At 42.3% G+C, this 17,460-nt stretch overlaps 1 protein-coding gene across 1 annotated transcript in view; it reads left to right on the top strand.

Annotated features, from left to right (window-relative positions):
• The window catches only part of LOC145344367 (uncharacterized), a 36,926-nt gene that overhangs the window by 8,336 nt on the left and 11,130 nt on the right, over positions 1–17,460 (top strand). Inside the window, exons 4-9 of the mRNA XM_080191494.1 lie at positions 112–237; positions 372–485; positions 4,548–4,711; positions 11,116–11,812; positions 14,339–14,481; positions 14,662–14,722. Coding sequence (XP_080047620.1) covers positions 112–237; positions 372–485; positions 4,548–4,711; positions 11,116–11,812; positions 14,339–14,481; positions 14,662–14,722 — 1,305 coding nt within the window. The remainder of the gene's footprint in view (positions 1–111; positions 238–371; positions 486–4,547; positions 4,712–11,115; positions 11,813–14,338; positions 14,482–14,661; positions 14,723–17,460) is intronic.

Here is a 17,460-nt window from a genome sequence, read left to right as displayed (position 1 = left end):
AATATGATTGTCTGGAAATTCTTTGTGGGCACATGTCCAAATTGTTGACTTTCTCTCATATACGAGCTCTGTGCCTGGAGTGTTAATAATGATGAAATTATTTTATTGCAGATAGCGACAAGTTCAGTCAACAACAGGAATAAATCAAACCTGGATACATTTTGTTTTGTGGATGATGAGCGAGCTGGAGATCTCTGGGTTCCAGGGAAAGGAATAGTCATGACATACATATTTGAAGTAAAATTGTGTTTATTTCATAAGTCCTAATATTGCTGAAATTTTACCAGCCAGAAGCTGAATAAATCCTTGAAACCAAACTACCTTATCCAATTGAAAGCTTCAGGTGTACATATTTTCTATATTTCTCATAGGAGAAAACAAATGTTTGTAAATACTTCGATACAGATTGTGGAGCTTGGCTTATCTTGCCGTTGCAGTGGGAAATGAATTTGGATTTCATCAGAAAACGTGTGGAACAAGTCACGGTGAGCAATACATCTAATTTATTGAAAGCACAATGGCAGTACCAAGTGTGATTCTCACAGTCCTATGTTCCTTTTAGTAATAAGCCTATTCAACTCAAAGATATTTTTAAAATGCATCATCATTATAAGGAAAACATTAAAGGAATTGCTACCTGTTTCTGGAGTTGCATTGCAAAGTACTTTTTAATATTTTAATCTATTTATTAATTTAAAATTCATTCCTTTTTGAAGGTAGCCAAGATGTGGAGATGCCGGCATTAGACTGGGGTGGGCACAGTAAATAGTCTCACAACACCAGGTTAAAGTCCAACACTGGAGTTCTATGAGGATGTGTCTAGGGCGGTGGATAGAGGAGAGCCGGTGGATGTGGTCTTTCTGGATTTTCAGAAGGCATTTGACAAGGTACCTCACAAGAGGTTATTGCAGAAGGTCAGGGGACATGGAGTTGGGGGTAGGGTGTTAGCGTGGATAGAGGATTGGTTGTCAAATAGGAGGCAGAGAGTGGGGGTCAATGGGTGCTATTCGGATTGGCGATTGGTGACTAGTGGGGTGCCCCAGGGGTCGGTGCTGGGGCCTCAGCTATTTACCATTTATATAGATGATCTGGAGGAGGGAACCGAGTGTAGGGTGTCGAAATTTGCTGATGACACCAAGATTGGGGGAAAGGCAAATTGTGCGGAGGGTGTGGAGAGTCTGCAGAAGGATCTAGATAGGCTGGGCGAATGGGCCAGGAAATGGCAAATGGAATTTAATGTTGGCAAGTGCGAGGTGGTCCACTTTGGTAGGAAGAATGGTAGGAAGGATTATTACTTACGTGGCGAAAAACTGCAGCAGGCAACGGTGCAGAGGGACCTCGGGGTCCTTGTGCATGAGTCGCAAAAACCCAGCTTGCAGGTGCAGCAGGTGGTCAGGAAGGCGAATGGGATGCTGGCCTTCATAGCGAGGGGGATTGAATATAAAAGTAGGGAGGTCTTGCTGCAGCTGTATAGGGCATTGGTGAGGCCGCAGCTGGAGTACTGTGTGCAGTTTTGGGCGCCGCACCTGTGCAAGGATATTTTGGCCTTGGAGGGAGTGCAGAGGAGGTTTACTAGGCTGATACCGGAGTTGAGGGGGTTGAGCTATGAGGAGAGGCTGAATAAACTAGGCTTGTACTCGTTAGAGTTTAGAAGAATGAGGGGAGATCTCATTGAGACGTATAAGATGATGAATGGGATGGATGGGATAGAGGTGGAGAGACTCTTCCCGCTCAAAAAAGACAGTAGGACTAGGGGGCACAGCCTCAAGATAAAGGGGAGGCGGTTTAGAACGGAGTTGAGGAGGAACTTCTTCACTCAAAGGGTGGTGAATCTCTGGAATTCTCTGCCCGTTGAAGTGGTGGAGGCTGCCTCGCTAAATATTTTTAAGAAGCGGGTTGATGGGTTCTTGATAAGAGAGGGGATTAAGGGTTATGAGGAGAGGGCGGGAAAGTGGAACTGAGCCACGACAGATCAGCCATGATCTTATTGAATGGCGGGGCAGGCTCGAAGGGCTAGATGGCCTACTCCTGCTCCTATTTCTTATGTTCTTATGTTCTTAGGTCTATTTGGAATCATGAGCTTTTGGAGTGCTGCTCCTTCCTCAAGTGAGTGGAGATTTGGGTTCACAAACACACATATATAGACAGAGACATAATTGCAAGATAATGGTTGGAATGTGAGTCTTGACAGGTAATCAAGTCTTTACAGGTACAGACTGTACGAGTGGAGAGAGGAATAATCACAGATTAAAGAGGTGTGAATTGTCTCAAGCCAGGACAGTTAGCAGGATTTTGGCAAGCCCAGGCCAAATGGTGGGGATTACATGTAGTATGACTTTGCTTACTAACTGTCCTGGCTTGAGACAATTCATGCCTCTTTAACCTGTGAATATTCCTTTCTCCACTCGCATTGTCTGTACCTGTAAAGACTTGAGTACCTGTGAAGACTTGCATTCCAAGCATTATTTTGCAATTGCGTCTGTCTATATATGCTGTGTTTGTGAACCTAACTCACCACTCATCTGATGAAAGGGCAACGCTCCAAAAGCTTGTGATTCCAAATAAACCTGTAGGACTTTAACCTGGTGTTGTGAGACTTTTTATTGTTAAAGGTAAGTATCTATTGGATTGCATACTTTCATGAAATACTGCAAGAATTTATTTATAATTTCATTTGATTTGGGATAATTAGAAATCCAATGTCATAATTAATGCACTACAGCAATGCCTCATTATGGACATAGGAACAGGAGTAGCCTGTTCCGCCATTTAATAAGATTATGGCCGATGTGTGGCCTAACTCCATATACCTACCTTTGACCCATATCCCTTAATACCTTTGCTTAACAAAAAATGATCTATCTCAGATTTAAAGATAGCAACTGATCTCATATTAACTGTCATTTGTGGAAGAAGTTATAAGCCTCTATCACCCTTTGTGTGTAGAAATTTTAAGTGTTTCTTACTGTCCAAAGTAGGCTTATATTAACACTGCAATGAAGTTACTGTGAAAATTCCCCAGTCACCACACTCTGGCACCTGTTTGGGTGCACTGAGGGAGAATTTGACATAGCTAACGTTCTTAACCAGCACATCTTTCAGACTGTGGGAGGAAATCAGAGCACCTGGAAGAAACCCAGACAGACAATTTGCAGACTCTGCACAGACAGTGATTCAAGCCAGGAATCAAACCCCGGTCTTTGGCACTGTGAGGTAGCAGAGCTAACCATTGTGCTACCATGCTTCCTAATATCTCTCCTGAATGATCTGGCCCTAATTTTTAGAATATGCCTCCTAGTTCTAGAAACTCCAACCAGTGGAACTAATTTATCTTTATATACCGAGTCTTTTCCTGTTAATATCTTGAAGACTTTGTTCCCCCGTATCCTTCTAAATTCTAGAGAAAACCAAGTCTAATTTGTATGATCTCACCTCACAAGTAAACCCCTGAAGTCCAGGTATCATTCTTGTAAACTTAAGTTGCACTCCTTCCAAGGCCAGTGTTTCCTTCCTAAGATGTGGTGCCCAGATTTGCTCACAATACTTCAAGTGGGATCTAACCAGGGTTTGTACAGTTGCAGCATAATTTCTGCATCCTTATACTCCAGTCCTCTACATATTAATATATTAGCCACCAATAATGCTTTAAAGTGCGACAGGAGGTTCCCTTAAGTATCCATGATACGAAAATGATCAGTTAAAATGAACAAAACTCATCGCTTCTTTCAACTTCTCCACAATGGATTTCCTTGTGAAATTCCTTAGAACGTGTCCCTCTTACTATATGAATGCAGGATTTTCTATTCATTAACTTTAGTGGAGATAAAATCTGCCAGGACTATTGATTTTCATGCCCAAACTCCCAAGATGCAACACTCCATTCCTTTGGAGCTAAAAATTCGTATAATTATTAAATTGCCTTATCAGACCATACTCAGCCTGACTTATTATAGTTGAATGCATTCTATCATTGTAGTGATAGCAGCTTTTAACATTGTGATATTTACCATATCTAATGTTCCAATAATGTGTTTGAAAAGCAATCATTTTAGTTGCCATACTCATCCAATAACTTATTGCAATGCAGTATCATGACTCCATATGCATTATACATGTCTAAGTTATTGAAAGGTAGGTTCTAAAAGAACATGAGAAGAATGTGAGTCATAGAGTCATAGAGCAATACAGCATAGAAACAGGCTCTTTGGCCTAACTGGTCCATGCTGACCATGGTGCCCTCCCAGCTAGTCCCAATTGCTTCCGTTTGGCCTATATCCCTCTCATCCTTCCCAACCATGTGCTTATCCAAATGTTTTTTAATTGTTGCTATTGCACCTGCATCAACCACATTCTGTGGCAGCTCATTCCATATACGCACCAACCTTTTTGTGAAGGAGTTGCCTCTCAATCCATTTTAAATCTTTCCCCTTTCACCTTAAACCCATGCCCTCCAGTTTTTGATTCTCTTTTCCAATCCCTATGTGCGTTCAGGAAAAGGACTATGAGCGTCTTAGAATTAAAATTTGCTATCTTAATACTTCTTTTAGCAAGCAATTCCAAGCCTAACTGATCATCGAGAAGTGACTGCAGTCCTTCGACAGTGTAACTATGATGCAGAGGAAGTCATTTCCATTTTCTTGGCAATCTTTGGCAACAGCTTATTGATACCATTCAGAAGCCAAAGGGACTACAAAGAAGCAAACGGTTACAGGTAAAAACATTGCAGTTGTACCTAAGCTAATATCCGTTTAGCAATGTGTCAGCCGATGGGAAACATCCAAGTATTTTATTTGTTTGTATTCACAATTATTATTGCCTCTTTCTCATTCAAAATTTCAGTAAAAGTCCTGGTGTACCCAATTGATATAATGAAAGTTCATGAAATTTGGTAATTAAATTCCCAAATCAAAAGTAAATACATTTTACTAACCCACCTATATAAAATGTGATTGTTTGCTCAAATTTTATGAAGTTCCATTCCTAAAAGGATTCAATGGCATTCATTTATTCCTGTGAGTTAATCTTCAGTTTCATAGTCAGTTGAATGACAAAGGAACAATAATGAAAATAATCATCATCATTTGCTCATGTTTAAGAATGATTTTAAATAAATAGTTATTGGATAAGCATCCCTTTACTACTCACTTTAGGTATAGATTGAAAGCGTGATGTTTTATTTGCGAGGCTATAATTATGGTGTCCCTTATGCTTTTCTCTATATATTTAATATAATGAATTATTTGCCTTCAACCACATTAATAATCAACCAAAATACAAATAGTTAGCTCTTTGCTTGTACTACCGAAACAGGTTGACTGAAAGTTGTTGTTACTAGAAAAGAGATACCTGATTCTGATGGGCCACTTGCCATTTCGGGCATGCAGTGTTATAAAGTCAGATTTCATAATCCGTGACTTGCTCTATTTTCACTTCTGCTGCCTGGAATGTTCAGGATGAGTTCTGTACAACTGATCTGTGCATATATCCTGATTTGTGGCTGCATAACAGGAATCAGCACTTGCCAGCAAGAAGTGGAGGAAAAGCAGAAAGCGGAGGAGTTGGAAACAGAAGTAGGGCAGTATGAAGAGGAGGCAAAGCATGAGCAGTATTCAAACACTTTGTGTGGGTGTACCTACATAACATGGACTGCAGCGCTTAAAGAAGTCACCTCACCACCACCTTCTTAAGGCCAATTAAGGAAGGGCAATGAATGCTGGCCTTGTCAGTGACACCACATCCCATGAATGAATAAAACAATTTCCTAATATCTAGCTCAGCAATTTTTATTAACACCAACCTCACTACCACTGTTATTCCTATGTAGCTATTCCTACCAGAAGATCAGCAGTCATTGTATGTCAGGCTTGTCTGTCTTGTACCATCCTCACACATCCACTGTAGCTCATCTACAGCCACATTGTGACATCCATCAGCCAACTATGCCTAGATTGGCTCTCTTCTCGCTGCCCCCCACTTGCCCTCTAGAGGAGATCTCTGTAGCTTTTTAGCTCTGATCAAATGGGTGTCATTTTTTTAAGAGTTGTTGTTGCCCTTACAATTTCAAGTGTGGAATACAGCCTCAAAGCTAAACAGAACAGTTTATTCCTACATTTCTAATCTATTCGAGTGTAATATTTGAAACTTATTATTAATATGACGTTGAGCAATCCATTATCAGCTTGTCTTGGTGTTTGGTTACTTATAGTAAGTGCTCCTATGAAGTATCCCTAGTTGCTAGAGCCTCAGAGCGAAAAGATAGCAATGGATTTTAGATGGCTGTGACTGGTGACCTCAAGCCTTGCGGGCTTGACTGCAGACTCCAGCCATTCAGTGTGAGCCAGGACAATTTGATCCACCACGCTGTCAAGGGTATTGCAGAATGGTGGTGGGGGTGCGGGCATATTGTCATCCTGAAAAAGGACAGTGACTTCCTCTCCCATGGAGTCAAAATTACTCTTTTGGGACTGCACTTATCACACATACAGTCGTGTGCTCGAATGGAGTACAGGAATGATGTAACAATCTGGAAGCCTCTGTTGACGCTTGTCATCACAGCTAAGATGGCTGTCACCTGAATTTTCATGACACCAATGTGAGCTCTCCTGGAAACTATCAGTAGAGGTTTAAACATGATAGACGTCACCTGTCATTCATTTTGGACAGGATCTTCTGCATGCTGCCCCCTAAGTCCTATTTTAGGATTTGGGACCTCAAAGTAGCATTAGAAGCCTCTTCTGGTGAGCTAGTATGTGATCATTCCCTGTGGCAGATGCTCCTATGCCTTTCTAGCCCCCACCATAGTTCCTGCACACTAGCAAGCCAGTGACTGACCACCTCATCTAACCTGCCTTCTAAACATTATGCAGGACCCTTTTCTGAGTGCTGTTTGCTAGAGACAGATCAAAAGTGCTGCATCTTCAAGAGGATTGTGTCTGTGTTACTGAATTCAATGTTTCAGCACCTCCAATGAGAGAAAGAAAAATTGTGAGCTTTTAGTATGAAGGCGGAGCAGGGAACAATGAGTGGTTGCAGAAAGCATGTCATGTACTGTGTAAAACGAAAGATGAGAAAGGAAAGGGGATAAAGTGTGCAGAAACTCTGCACAAAATCTCCTTCAACTTTGCCACATTCCATGCCATGCCATGAATCTTCTCCTTTCATCATCTTCCCCATGATGACCAGTATGTCCTCCTGCAGAAGGGGAAGGATGTGAGAGTAAACCCAGTCTCCGATGATTTCTGCTACTTGCTGCACAATTCCATCTACAAGCTCGAGGGGAGGGCAGGGGGGGAATGCACTCATGACATCTCTGTGATCCATTTTGAGAATGTGCCTGTCAGGGTCCAATACTTCATACATTGTACATAAGATGCGAAGGGTGTGTAAACAAAGGTTACAGTTGCAGTATGAAAAAGAAGTGCAGAAAGTGTGAGTAGGAGAAGGAGATGGAGTGAAGTATGGCCCAATGAGTGCCTGAAAGTCATGGGAATGGAGGGGAGACTGCAGGTTTGAGGAGAGTAGGTAAGATTTTTACCTGACAACTGTGCTCAAGCCACTGAACATTTTCTAGCATTGTGGCCATGTCTTGGGAACTAAGCTCTTGGCATTTACCTCATCAGTGACCTCTTTCCATTGGTGGCAGAGATTTTGCCTGACTTTCTGCAATCCTCTCCCCTCCTACTGAAGGAGGAACAGAATCTCCAAATTGCTGCCTATCGCCTGGATTTAGGCCTTTAATGCTATAACAGAGAGCCTGCATGCCATCTCTGTACTTCTTGAGGTTACAAATTTTCCCTGCTGCAGGCAATCAGAATGCAGCACTCCTTTATGAGATGCTAGCTGATTTTAAGCGTTTTGGCCTAATTTCTCGCCTCCCTAAACAGGCGTGGAACCAATAAGCAGGTCAAGTTGGGCTGGTGTTCAACTCACTCATTGAAATGAATTGTCTACATTTTTCATATTGCTGTTGTGTGCACATAGCTGCCCACCCATGTGGCAGCCAGTATTCAGGTACAATCAAGGCCATTGATGTCAAAGTACATCCATTTTATTATTAAAGATAGCCATTTGATAAAATGGCTGAAAAATAAAACTAGAATAAAAGAGTGACATGGTGGCACAGTGGTTAGTACTGCAGGCCCTCACAGAGCCAGGGGCCTGGGTTTGATTCCAGCCTTGGGTGTGGAGTTTGCACATTCTCTCCGTGTCTGCATGTGTTTCCTCTGGGCGCTCTAGGAGGTTGGGTGGATTAGCCATGCTAAATTGTCCTTTAAGGTGGTAGATGTTGCAGGTTTGGAAAATTCTGCTGAAGGAGGCTTGGTGTGTTGCAGTGGTGATTTGATTTATTATTGTCACATGTATTAACGTACAGTGAAAAGTATTGTTTCTTGCACACTATACAGACAAAACATACTGATCATAGAGAAGGAAATGAGAGAGTGCAAAATGTAGTGTTACAATCATAGCTAGGGTGTAGAGAAAGATCAATTTAATGTAAGGTAGGTCCATTCAAAAGCCTGACAGCAGCAGGGAAGAAGCTGTTCTTGAATCAGTTGGTACATGACTTCAGACTTTTGTATCTTTTTCCCGAAGGGAGAAGGGGAAGTGAGAATGTCCAGGGTGTGTGGGGTCCTTAATTATGCTGACTGCTTTGCCAATGTAGCAGGAAGTGTAGACAGAATCAGTGGATGGGAGGCTGGTTTGCGTGATGGATTGGGCTACATTTACGACCTTTTGTAATTCCTTGCGGTCTTGGGCAGAGCAGGAGCCATACCAAGCTGTGATACAACCAGAAAGAATGTTTCCTAGGATACATCTGTAAAAGATGATGAGAGTCGTAGCTGACATGACAAATTTCCTTAGTCTCCTGAGAAAATAGAGGCGTTGGTGGACTTTCCTAATTACAGCATTGGCAATGGGAGGAGCAGGACAGGTGGTTGGTGATCTGGACAGTTAAAAACTTGAAGCTCTCGATCCTTTCTACTTCATCCCCATTGATGTAGATAGGGGCATATTCTCCTTTGTGCTTCCTGAAGTTGATGACAACCTCCTTCATTTTGTTGACGTTGAGGGAAAGATTATTGTTGCCTCGCTAGTTCACCAGATTCTCTATCTCATTCCTATATTCTGTCTCGTCATTGTTTGGGATCTGACCTGTTACGGTCGTGTCATCAGCAAACTTGAAAAATGAATTGGAGGTGAATTTGGCCACATAGTCATAGGTGTATAAGTAGGGGGCTGAGAACACTGCCCTGTGGGCACTGTTGTTGAGGATGATCGTGGAGGAGGTGTTGCTATCTATCCTTAATGTTTATGGTCTGTGAGTTAGGAAGTTCAAGATCCAGTCACAGAGAGAGGTGCCGAGGCCCAGGCCATGGAGTTTGGAGTTGAGTTTTGTGGGAATAATAGTGTTGAAGGCTGGTAAACATTGCAGCCATTATGTATGAGTGATGTGTGGTTGAATATTTAAGGTGGTGAATGGGGTGCTAATCAAGCAGACTGCTTTGCCTTGGATGGTGTTGAGTTTCTTGAGTGTGGTTAGAGCTGCACTCATCTATACAAGAGAGAGTATTCCATCACAATCCTGACTTGTGTCATCTAGATGGAGGAGGGGGTAGCAAGCTTTGGGAAGGCAGGAAGTGAATTACTAACTTGGATTCCCAACCTCTGACCTGCTTCAATAGACACAGTATTTATATAGCTGGTGCAGTTATGTTTGGATCAGTGATAACCCCCTAGGATATTGGGGGAATTTGGTGATGTTAGTTCTGTTGAACATCAAGGGGAGACAGATTATCTCCACGATCATTGCGTGGCACTTTTGTGACACAATAATTACCTATCACTTAGCAGCTGAAGCCTGAATGTTGTCCAAGTCTTGTTGCATTTGAGCATGTAGTCCCTCAGGATCTGAGATGTTGCAAATGGTACTGAACACCGTGCCATGAACATCTGAGTTTCTCACCTTGTGATGGAAGGAAGGTCAAGGATAACGCAGCTCAAACTGGTTTAACCTATCACATTACCCTGAGGAACTTATGTTGTATTGTCCTGGGACTAAGATGATCGGCCTTCATCAGCCACAACTACCTTCCTTTATGCTAGGTATGACTCCAACCAGTGGTGAGTTTTACGCTTATTCTCATTGATTTCAATTTCTTAATGCTTCACAAAAATAGCATCTCACTTCAAACACATAGGTTGGAGTGCAGTTTCTGTACTTGTAATGACTGGAAATAAACTCGCCACAGAAAGTTGTCCTTTCAAGGCTAAGCATCTTTTAAAAATGTAATAAGAGGAAGAGGATGCCATGTAGAGGGCACTGTGTCAGTTTTGTCTTGTGATTTCAATAACTTCGATCAAGTGTAGCATCGATGTGATGTATTTGGTTGAAGTCATTAAGATACCTTTTAGCTTCATTTGAAACAATTTTTAAAAGCGGCATCTTGGCCTTTTGGCTAAGATGCAAATGAGATCAAGCCTTGGAGGAAGTGCAATGCCTACTCCAATCAGCTTGGATCATGTAGATCAAGCCCAAGACAGGAGGTGAGAGCCCTGTCTTGTCAGCTTGGATCGGGAATGTCTCAACTTATTGAGACTCTGAATTGGACTTGATTTGATTGAATTGGATTATTAAAAAATTTTGGCAAGTGAGTGTGGCAGGCAGGACCAGCATTTATTGCCCAACATAAATTACCCTTGAACGGAGTTGCTTGCTAAGCCATTTCAGAGACATTTAAGAGTCAACCACATTGTTATGGATCTGTAATCACATGTAGGCCAGACTGTGTAAGGATAGCAGATTTCCTCCCTTAAAGGACAAAAAATATGGGTTTTTACAACAATGGTTTCATGGTCACCATTAGACTTTAACTCTAGATTTTCATTGGATTCAAATTGCACAGTCTTCCATGCTAGGAATCGAATCAGCACCCTGAGAGCATAATGCTGGATGACATTGTCCAGTGACAATATCACTGTGCCACTACCGCCCCTTGCAAAATATGAAATGGAGAAGGGCAGGTCGAATTAAGTGGGGTCCATTAATTGCCCAGCCATAGGAAACTTAGGGCCATAATTATATGTGATATAAATGTGATATAAATGTCAATTTAGCATGGTCAGTAACAATTTTCACGTATTTATTCCAAGCCATTTAATAGAAAGAGACAGAATCATTCATGATCTACAAGAAAAACTGAAATGCAGTAACACAACTGTAGAGAACCTCCAAGAGAAAATAAAAGAGTTATTGGAGGAGAAAAGTCACCAATCTGAAACCATTCAGAGCCTGAACGAAAAAATAGCAGAGCTAGAAGTTGATCGTAAGAAAGCCCTCCATAGAGTCACGGCTTTGCAAAAATCAAGAAGCAGGACATCCAGTTCGATCCAAATATCACCAGCTTCTTTCTTGGAGCGGAGGAAACTACAGGAAATTTATAAAATCACTCACCAGTTAAATATTTCTACCAGGCAGCTGAGACCTGCATTAAAGTTTAAAATGGCTGAGATCAGTCAGCTAATAAACCAACTTGTGAACCCTATACTGAAGCTAAGAAGTATCATGGTACAATCAACACAAGACATTGAACACCTACGTTCTTTATGTAAGAAGGAAGCTTTGGGAAAACAATTGCTTTATAACAAACTGCAAGAGCTGTGTGGAAACATCAGAGTATTTTGCTGCTGTAGGAAGGATCTGGGGACACAGACCCTGCTGGAGTTTCCCTCAGATAAGGAGATATCAGTGAATCAAAATGGAAATCGGAAGGTGTTCTCTTTTGATAAAGTTTATCCTCCTACAGCCACTCAAGTAAGCATTTGAGCATATTCACTGCATTTCATCTGGTGCCACTCTCCTGCCAATTCTCCCTCTAATCCTGTATATTTCTTCTCAAATAATCATTAATTCCCTCTTGAATGCCTTGATTGATCCTGTGTCCACCACTCTCTCAGGCAATACATTCCAGATCCTAACAACCCACTGCTTGAAAAAGATTTTTCTCATATCGCTTTTGCTTCTTTTGCCAATTACCTTAAATTTCTGACTTCTTGTTCTCAGTCCTTCCACCAGTGGGAACAGTTTCATCTGATCTACCCTGCCCAGCTCCCTCATGATTTTCAATCCATCAAATTTCCACTTCAAAGAAAAACGTCCCAACTCCACCAGTCTATCTTCATAACTGAAGTTTCTCATCCCTGGAATCATTCTTGGAAATGTTTTCTGCACTGTCCCCAGTGCCTTCACATCCTTCCTAAAATATGTGGCCCAGAACTGTATGCAATACCCTAACTGAGGTAGATCTAATGTTTTATACAAACACAATATAATTTCCTTGCTTTTGTACTCTTGTGCCCATGTTAATGAAACCTAGGATACGGTATGCTTTCTTAACCACTCTCTCAGCCTGTCCTGCAGTCTTTAATGACTTATGAACATACCTACTCAGGATATGATAAAAGCAAAATACTGCAGGTGCTGGAAATCTGAAATAAAAACAGAAAATGCATGATTAACTCAGCAGGTCTTGCAGCATCTGGGGAGAGAGAAACATGAGTCCATTGACGCATCTGCATATACCCAGGTTCTTGTGCTTCTGCACTCCTTTTAGAGTTGCACTCTTTATCTTATAATGTCACTCCATGTTCTTCTAACCAAAATGTATTACCTCACATTTCTCCACAATGAACTTTATCCGCCACCAATACATCTGTTCCACCAACTTGCCTACGTCCTTTTGAAGCTCTACACTGTCCTCCTCATAGTTCACAATACTTCCGTGTTTTGTATCTTCTGCAAGTTGTGAAATTGTTCCCTGCACATCAAGCTCTAGATCATTAATAAATATCAGGTAAAACAGGGGTCCCAATATTGACCCCTGTGGAACAGCATTGCAAACTTTTATCAGTCTGAAAAACATCCATTAACGACCACTCTTTGTTTCCTGCCACTCAGCTAATTTTATATCCATATTGCTGCAGTCCCTTTAATTCCATGAGCTATATTTTTTATAGATTAGACAGGTGAGTTGACTGTTAAATTTAGAATCATATCTGATGAATTCTGAATATGCAGAAATCTAGGCCTGAATTTTATCAGTGTCAAAGAAGTTCCACCACTGGGACTAAAAGCAGGAGCTGACCATGTGCCAAAGTGCTTTGGGAATTGGATGGTGTTTTTCTGGTGATCACCAATTAACAAACTGCTGCTGGAACTCGATGGTGACCCACCTCCCAGATCTGCCAGCACAAACAAAAGACTCAGCAGCACCACTGCTAGCAGTGACCACTGCTGAGGCTGCCTCTTTGCCAAGGTATTCAGTGTCTGGTAGGTAGGCCCCAGTAATCCTGGTGTAGGGGGGACGTATTCCAGCAGTAGCCTCAAGGGCAGGCAATGCACGTAGTGCTCTGCTCCATGGGCCAAATAACTGGCTGTAAAGGAGGGATGCCCCAGGAACCAGCTGGGGACTCTGAATGCTTACCTGGTAATCTCCTCACGTGGCAATGAGCCATTCCAACATGGACAAAATGGCCTTAATTTGGCACTCAAGTTGCTTAATTGGCCACTCAGTGAGTGGTTTTGTTGCTGAAGTTTCCACTCTGATATATAGCGTTTCATAGGTGAATATCCATTTATTGAATTAGACAAGAGAAGACATTCTATTGGTGGAAATCTGAAATAAAAACAGAAAGTGCGCTATTAACTCAGCAGGTCTCACAGCATCTGGGGAGAGAGAAACATGAGTCCATTGACCCATCTGCATATACCCAGGTTCCTGTGCTTCTGGACCCCTTTCAAAGTTGCAGTCTTTATCTCATACTGTCGCTCTATGTTCTTCTAACCAAAACATATTACCTCACATTTCTCCCCCACATTGAACTTCAGTTTTATTGTGATACTAATGTTCGGTACAAACGCCCATTTCCACTCTTCCCATTTGGAACCCCTCCCTGTCCAGAAGCATCTCTGGGGCAAAACTCTTCAATACAAGTTTCAAGAAGCATTACCTGCTTTCAATTCATACTGATTCAGGATCTGGCTTATTTTTTAAAGAGATCTGTATTTTTAACACCATACCATGGCAGCAGGAAACATTGGGTTTCTCTCTCAAAGTCCTACCATCTCTCTTGCCTTGAAGACCATTTCCACAGAGCTGGCAAAATTCAGCCCCTCTTTGCAGTCACAACAAAACCAATTGCTGGCGTCTACAATAGGTGTCTCACTTCCATCTCAGTTCACTTCTGGCACATAGAAAAATATCTAAAATGAGATTTATTCAGAAGGATTAATTAAATAATCATTTATCTAATGCCTGAATTTGTTGTTGGAATATTTTAGGAGCAGTTGTTTGAAGAAACACGTCCTGTCATCACATCTTGTGTAGATGGCTATAATGTCTGCATTGTAGCTTATGGTCAGACAGGCTCAGGAAAGACTTACACAATAATGGGCCATGAAGATAATCCTGGAGTGAGCATAAGGTCGGCACCAAAATGTTACGCTGATTTTAAAGCTAGCAATTGAAATTAATGTTTTTTGACACAGAACCTGTCACTTGTAAAGATGAAATGAGCTGGTTTTCACACTTTAGTTTACAAACTAAATACCTTAACTGTATTCTTTAACTTGTTCTCATTACATCTGATTGTTCATTTACTTAGGTCCATGGGGGAACTTCTGCAAATATGTCAGGAAAGAGAAAACATCAAATATACTACAAAGGTAATCATCATCCTATTGTTTTTAAAACTGGGAAACAGGTAACTTCATTTTTATAAGAATTCCAATGATTTTAGTCTTGTTGGAGATAACGGTTCCTGCCTTGTACAAACGGTCTGAAAAGTCTTACTGAGAGAATTTGGGAGAAGGAAAACTTATTTGCCTCACATAATCTCACGTAACTTATTTGTTTCACATAACAGTAGTCATAACAGCAATTATACAACATCTTTAAGAATTCTCAACTGGCTTCACAGGATCAGATTAAAATTGACACTAAGCTAAAAAGGGGAATAAGGATGAGTGGCCGAAAGCTTGGTCAACATCAATGATTTAAGGGATGTTCTTCAGGGGACAGGGTAGAGAGTTTAGGGAAAGGAATTCCAGCACTTAGTGTTGAGATGGCTGAAGACATGGCCACCACTGGTATGGCAAAGGAAGTGGGAGACAAACGCAAGGCTAGAGGTGGAGGAACGCAGATTTCTCAGAGCATTGTACAGCTGGCGGAGTCGATAGAGATGCCAACAAGACCATGGAGGGATTGAGCATGTGGATGAAAAATATATTAAGTAAGTCAGCAAGCAGATTGCTGACGGACATCCCACACTTTTTCCATATTTCCCCCAGTTGGAGCACAATGGATCACAATCTCAGCCGTAAGCTTGTAAAAATCAGTTCCTTGATGAGTTTCTTCCGGAATACTCTGGTGAAAGGTCATAGACCTGAAAGGTTAAGTTTCTTCCTCTTCATAGATGCTGCCTGGCCTCTTGAGTATTTGAAGCATTTTTGTTTTTTTTTATTTTAAATTAAGGTTGCCTCAATTTTGTAGACAGGGGGCGGGGGGGGGGCCTGATTTTACACAATTGCTGTTAGTGAGAATGGTACCATGGATGGAAAATACTTCCAGAATTGGGGAATGAGATTCTCGTTGGTGGGACCTTGGAGATGATTCTCCCATCATGACCTGTAACTTTTCTAGCGGGTTGAGGTGGAAGATACGCGTCACCAGCTTTGTACCAGGATTTGCGCATGTACTGGGAATGCGTGCACATCTTCCAGAGCCGGTGAACAGTCGCTGGCCAGACCATGCTGGAAACTGGTGGGAAGACGGGTGAAGTAATCTAAATATTTTTAAAATGTATGTCCCCATCAAATCTCCCACCCCGCCAGGAGTACTTCATTCCGGCAGGGTTCAGACTAGCTCCCTACATTTGGGGAGTTAGTGGGAGATCTCATCAGAATGAATAGGGGGGGCAATCAGGCCCATGTTCAGGGGGCACCTTGGCACTGCCCATTGGGCATCGGGCAGTGGAAATGGGGTGGGGCCTATTGTGGGCAGGGCCTAGGGGCAATCGATGGGGGAAGGGGATCCTGCTGCCACTCTGCAGACAGAATTGGTCTGGGATGGAGGGGAAAAGTTTAAAGGGAATATTAGCAGGGGCTTCTTCACACAGAGAGTGGTGGGAGTGTGGAATGACCTGCCAGATGAAGTGGTGAAAGCAGGCTCACTTTTAACATTTAAGAAAAACTTGGACAGGTACATAGATGAGAGGTGAAGAAGGCCCCGCTAATATTCTCTTTAAACTTTCCCCCCTTCATCCTTAACCCATGTCCTCTAGTTTTTTTCTCCCCTAGCCTCAGAGGAAAAAGTCTGCTTGCATTCACTCTATCTATACCCATCATAATTTTATACACCACTATCGAATCTCCCCTCATTCTTCTACGCTCCAGAATAAAGTCCTAACTATTCAACCTTTCTTTGTAACTCAGGTTCTCAAATCCCGGCAACATCCTTGTAAACCTTCTCTGCACTCTTTCAACCTTATTAATATCCTTCCTGTAATTAGGTGACCAAAACTGCACACAACACTCTAAATTCAGCCTCACCAATGTCTTGTCCAACCTCACCACAACATTCCAACTCTAATACTCAATACTTTGATTTATAAAAGCCATTGCATCAAAAGCACTCTTTACGACCCTATCTACCTGAGACACCATTTTTAGGGAATTACGGAGGGATATGGTCCAGGTGCAGGTCAGTGGGACTAGGCAGAAAAATGGTTCGGAACAGCCAAGAAGGGCCAAATGGCTGTATCTGTGCTGTAATGTTCTATGGTTCTATAAAATTACGAAGCAATATTAGTAGACTTGGTAAATGGTCAAAGCTGTGGCATTTGGGGCGGCACAGTGGTTAGCACTGCTGTCTCACAGCACAGGGACCTAGGTTCGATTCCTGGCTTGGGTCACTGATACAGCGATGTGCCTTTGAAGTCAGATAATGGTATATGGAAGCACAAAAGTCATGTAAGCAGGTCCAGTGAATGATGGGTAGTTGGGAGTAGGTTGCTCTGCGAATGTTGCACCATTGTTACAGGGGTGACCGCTGCTGCAGGTGAACCACTCTGAGGGTCAAACAGTGTTCAAAAAGGAGCCTTGTCCGCCCCCACCACCCCTCTCTTCCCCCACTGTGCTCCCCACCACCACCCCTCCCCCCTACTCACCACCCCCCCCCCCCCCCCCCCCCCCCCCCCCCCCACAACCTGCCACTTCCTACAATCTCCTGGGAGGCCATCAGGGTTCCTCTAGCAGTCTCTTCATGCAGCAACTGTTCTGATGCTTTTGTGCTATCTATATGTAACACAAATGGGGTTGGTCTATTCTACTTGTGCAAGGGTCTCTGGTGGGGTTTATTTACAGCTAAATCAGTCAATCCCTAGACATGTCCTGTTTCCATGGGT

The sequence above is a fragment of the Carcharhinus amblyrhynchos genome, chromosome 6, assembly GCF_965287045.1.
Source record: "Carcharhinus amblyrhynchos chromosome 6, sCarAmb.v2.hapA, whole genome shotgun sequence".
Classification (NCBI taxonomy): domain Eukaryota; kingdom Metazoa; phylum Chordata; class Chondrichthyes; order Carcharhiniformes; family Carcharhinidae; genus Carcharhinus; species Carcharhinus amblyrhynchos.
The sequence above is the reverse complement of the archived record's forward strand: the minus strand, read 5'-3'. Positions and strand labels throughout refer to the sequence as shown.